This window comes from Haplochromis burtoni, unplaced genomic scaffold (genome assembly GCF_018398535.1).
Source record: "Haplochromis burtoni strain Fernald_Lab_line unplaced genomic scaffold, NCSU_Asbu1 Contig_295, whole genome shotgun sequence".
NCBI lineage: Eukaryota > Metazoa > Chordata > Actinopteri > Cichliformes > Cichlidae > Haplochromis > Haplochromis burtoni.
Window position 1 is genome coordinate 735,578 of NW_024582656.1, and position 5,260 is coordinate 740,837.

Below are 5,260 nucleotides of genomic sequence, written 5' to 3' on the forward strand. Positions count from 1 at the left end.
AAATATAAACAACGACAGTATTCAGGAAGAAAACAAACATTGCAGATATTTTATCATAACTCTGGTTTTACGTGGCCGATCAACACAATTTAAAAACTGGTATAAAGTCCACACTTTGTCCGTCAGTTGTTCCGTCTGTCCTGCTCACATCTCCAATGGTTGTGACACGTTGTCATTAACGTGGCTTCACTCCACATCAGCCGCTTTGCTAAAACACCGGTGTCGGCACATAAGGACGCTGTCAGAGCCTGTCACCGACGCTGATAGCTGCGTATATACGAATGTGAATCGCATCATTGGCTGGACTGTGGGATAAGGTGGCATCGTTCTGATCCCATACGGGAGCAGCCAGTCACTGACTAACACTGCAGAACAGCATTGTTAAAGTTTTAATTTAATTTCAATTCAGGTTAGATTTTTTTTTGTGCGCAGAGACGTGCCAGCAGTGCGCAATTGCGCACGCGCGCAGCTTAGAGGGAACATTGACCATGCTCTCTGTGTTTTAAATGCACTTTAGAACAGCACGCAGCAACACTACATATCAGCGTCTTCACTCACCCCGGTTCTGTTAACCGTCAGGGCTGGGGGGCTGGGAGGAGGTGCTGGCCGTCAGATTGGGGTCTGGGATGCGGGGCCTACCTGCTAATGGAGATGAGGGGGCGGTCTGCTTGTCTCCACTTCAGGGAAAAGGGTTCCATCTCCTGGGTCTAGGTACGGTTTGCCCCTTTGTGGCGAGGGTACCTGGACCTGGGATGTAGAGAAAGTTTGGGGAGTGTCTGTCTCCGTGTCAGGTGAGCGCCGAGGATTTGTTTATGTGTATATGGGGGTGGGAATGCATGTTTGTGTCTGCGTGCGCCTGTTGGTCTATGTGTCAGGTTGGGTCTTAGACTCCACCTCTCTGGGAACATCTCAGGCTCTCCGAGGTATGGAGGCTTATCTCCCCTCACCACTCTCCCTGAATAAAATAAATACATAATTATAATAAAAGTCAATCAAATGGACCAACATGGCACGGCCATGATGATCCGCTTGGCATCTTTCTTCAGGCAGTAGTTCTGATGGCTAACGATCCAAACGGGACAGGGGAAAAAGATCAGCAGTTCCCTCCGGAGTCCTGAGCTAATACATAAAGTATAAGTAACTGGAAATGCTGAGTATATTACACAAGTACTGGAGTAGAAGTACTCACAGCTGCTGCGTCTTCATTTAATTATTTATTCAATTTAATAAAAGCGAAGCTGCGGCGTCGTCAGGCAGGTGGGTATTCCCCTCACGGGCAGGGGGCGTGGTCAGAGCCCCGGGGGCGGAGTCAGCGGATACCGCGCCATCCTGCAGGATAAAAGCTGGTCCCGACAGCCTACGGGAGGCTCAGCTGACCGCTCCAGGACCAGGCACGATCACGTGACCTTCTCACCTTCAGCTTGATTATCTGAAATGCTCAGAGAGTTTCTGATGTCTTCAGACGAGATGATTATGACCAACCACACAGCAGCAAACACCACCGGAGCCGAGGACTGGACGCAGGTGAGCTCATCGCGATCAGCACCTCCTGTGCTCTCAGAATCACTGCGCACATTCAAGCACTTTAACGAGCTCAGCAGCTTTACATGCGGCTGGATAAACGGTGTGACGTGGAAATAAACTCGAACTATGTGTTATTGTGGGATCTACAACAATACAATAACAATAAACAACAACAGTCGTGATTTGGTGCTGCATGAATAAAGATAAGCTGTTTTCCATACTCGTATTATTAGATTATATTGATGTAGACGCGTGATGCCGCAGCTCGTTCTGTGCCTTAAAGGGACAGTACACCGCGCTGCTACTGTGTGTGAACAGCACACCGGAGGAAACCATCCAAGTGTGATTTACACTGACCACGTCCGGGATGTGTTCGGCTTGTTTTCTGTGGTGAGTCTCGGTTTGTTCCGTCTGCCAAAAGTCCAGTAAAACAATCAGCTCGTGCTTTTGTGCTGCTGCACTAAATCGAGCATCTCTCACTGAAGGAAGTGAAATAAATTCACAAATTTCACTTCCAATAAAAGCTTTGAAGTGCTCGCGCTCACCGCTGAACAATAATAACCTGATGGTTTAATGCAGAAGCAGAGAAAGCAGTCATCATAAACACACTGGGTTCCTCTCACTCTTCATTTGGTGCACAACTCATTAGAGACAGACTCAGTGATGAGAAACAGGGTCGCTGTATGAAGAGTTCCATTAAGTAATGATGAGTCATATTTATATGTATTTATTCTCTTGTACATAATCATGGATTTGTTTATTTTAAAATGTTTATTGATCTTGATCATAATTAAATATATATTATATGTATTATATTTATATAAAGTAAATATAAACATTTACTTAAAACATTTTATTCATATTTATACTTTGATGTATTCTCACAGACTGTATTTAAAAGATGGATGATTCTTAAAACAGGAAGTTAGCATTTTCTCGTGCACAGGGTCTATTCCCCGAGTTATGTGACGCGTCCATCGGAGTGTGAGAGCGTCAGATAAAATGACTTTCGTGAATGTTGAAAGCTGTCACCTGCTAACTGCTGCTCAATAACGTCCAGATAAATCTGCGAATTACACTTAACAGAGAGGTTACCACGGTAACGTCACTGCTGCAGCCTCTGCTGGACTTCAGAGGAACTGCAGTTTGTGATGTTTGGACCGTGTTTAGTTTAATTCTGTGTAGGAGGAGGCCGCGGTCAGCGGGCACTTTGAGGGTTGTGCGCACTCGCCATTATCTTGTTGGTCTTTTTGTGTGTTGAAAACTGAATTTCAACCCTCATCGGTGTAAGACGGTTAAACTGACATCTTAGAAAGAAGTAATAATGAGACTACAACGGTTTCCTTTTTCTCCTCTCGGAGTGAATTTCTGAACTTCCTCTGGGGTTTTTTGTGTTTCCCCCACAGTTTGTTTGTCTCTATTTTTAACACTTTCACTCCCACATCTGCAGCTGATGTTAACTGACCTGACCGAGAGACGAACACTCGCTGCAGCATCGATTAAAGCACAATCGCTTTAAGAGTCACGCAGCTCTAAGAGCTCGAATAAGTAACAAAAGAGCGTTTGATGTTTGTGCTTCATCGTGAAGAAATGTGAAGTTTGCAGTGTGTGTGTCTGTGCAGACACCTCAGTGTGTGTCTGTGTGTGTCAGCCTGCTGACCGCCTGCCTGTTTCCCTGCAGGTGTACGTCGTGGTCAGTTGGATCCAGCTCGTCATGGCTGTGCTCAGGTCAGTGTCTTCATCCTCCACAGGCACAGCTGGAAAGTAAAGAAAAGCCATTCATGAGTAATTTAGAGCTTATTTGACTTCAGTCAAGTTCAGCAGCAGTAACTGTCGTCATTACTGTTTTTATCAGGAGTAAAACTGGAAACATGACTGGGAAAGTCAAGATACTCTAACTACATTTTAGTGACACATACATTTGACCTTTTGATATGTAACGTAGGCAAACTGAGTAGGTGACCCACAGAGCTACTGTCTAAAACCTGAACACCTACACGCTGTTTTTTACTATAAAACGCTGAAATCCTGCATTTTTAATAATCCGAGTCGTCGTCTCGGCCGGACTGTTGGATGTTCCTGTACAGAGGCTTGTTTGTAATGGGCTGCGTCAGAGCACATTAGGCTTTTATTGCTGGTTCATTTACCCAGTGTGGGACCAGTGGGAAAGACCTGAGGGGTCAGAGGTCACAGCGCTCAGACAATAGAGGCAGGCGCAGTTCCAATCAGCTGTTTTTCTTTCACGCCATCTTTATTAAACACCGAGCTCTTCCAGTGAGGTTCCACTCATCATGTGTGTTTGTGTTTGCAGCATTCTGGGTTCAGGCTCCATCATCTGCTGCCTGATGTTACGGGGACTCAGCCGGAAGCCCGAGGTCAGCCGCTTCTCTGTTCTCTGACGCTTTGCACAAACTGTGTGAGATAAACTGTGGTCTGAACTTTAAAGTTAAAATAATTAAGAGGAAGTGCTTATAAAAGCTGGACGTGGCCGCTGTGAAATCACCCTTTGTGTTATCGAGTTCTCTTTTCCAAACCTCAGCCCGAGCCGCTGATTTGAAACTAGGCGTGATGAGAGGGGGCTGAACGCTGACACTGTGCCTATTGTTCAACGCTGTAACGAGGTCAGATTTCCCCGGCGCAGAGGCATCACTTTAGGACACTCAGATGTAAAGATGTACTGTCATTCACATGTTTACATTCAGTTCTGCTTTCTAACCTTCATGTGGATAAGAATGAAAACATTACGTAACCGCTGGGTGCACTCATCGTTTTATACAGAAGAGTCTCTAAGTAGGACAAAGACACCCGATCAGCCACAAAGAAGCCCCGCCCTTCTCGAGTCCTAATGAGGTTCATAAAACCGCCGTCGTGTTTATTGAGTGAGATGTGAAACCCACCAGAAAGGTCTTCAGGTGAACAGGAGACTCGTTTTCTCCTAAGCTTCTGTCCAATCAGACTTGCCTCTACAACCAGGAGTCGCCCCCTGCTGGTCATCTACATTAGCCTCGCTCCGTCCTCCGTCCAGCTTTTAAAATCCTTTCTCAGCACGCTGTAATCCCTGTGTGTGTGCGTGTGTGTGTGTGTGTGTGTGCAGCTGCAGCCTCTGATGCTGCTCAGCGTCGCAGACCTGCTGCTCGCCGTGTGCTGGCTGATCGGCTCCATCCTGTTCTTTAAAGACTGCACAAGCCGGAGCACGCACTGTTACTACCTGCACATCGTGGAACAGGTGAAACAACACTACACAACACTACACTGGACTGCTGTGGTTATACTGTAAGACAAAGTGACCCACGGAGTACAATCAAACTGAAAGACCCGAGGGTCCCGAGGGTTTGTGTGTGTGTGCGGACCCCAGGCCAACTTTATTGATAAAGCTACTAAAATAAAATAAACAGAGACCGATCGCTGGCACGAACTCCGATCTGACGGAGCAGCAGCTCTGACAACACGACGCCACACACGATTTTCCAGATGGGTTAGGTGATTCCAGCGCGGTGGTCAGACCACACTGGTAACACTTCCACCTTCATCACGTGACCCCAACATGTTCAAAACCAAGCTCCGCTTCAGACGGGCTGCCTTTGTTCTCTTTACTTTGTTTCAGGGGAAAGTTTTCAGAGTGAAGCGTGGAGCTGCCGAGGGATTTCCATATTCTCAAAGCAAAGTGTTTCCTGAGAAGTCAGCCAGAGTCGACCCCACACACAACTGAAATACAGAAGCTTAGCATGTGCCAACA

At 46.5% G+C, this 5,260-nt stretch overlaps 1 protein-coding gene across 1 annotated transcript in view; it reads left to right on the forward strand.

The window, feature by feature from the left end:
• Positions 1–606: 606 nt before the first annotated feature.
• tmem116 (transmembrane protein 116) overlaps positions 607–5,260 on the forward strand; it is a 9,968-nt gene continuing 5,314 nt past the window's right edge. The window contains exons 1-4 of the mRNA XM_005941016.3: positions 607–1,524; positions 3,206–3,252; positions 3,836–3,899; positions 4,619–4,750. Of these exons, the coding sequence (XP_005941078.1) occupies positions 1,435–1,524; positions 3,206–3,252; positions 3,836–3,899; positions 4,619–4,750 (333 nt within the window). The 5' untranslated portion in view covers positions 607–1,434. The remainder of the gene's footprint in view (positions 1,525–3,205; positions 3,253–3,835; positions 3,900–4,618; positions 4,751–5,260) is intronic.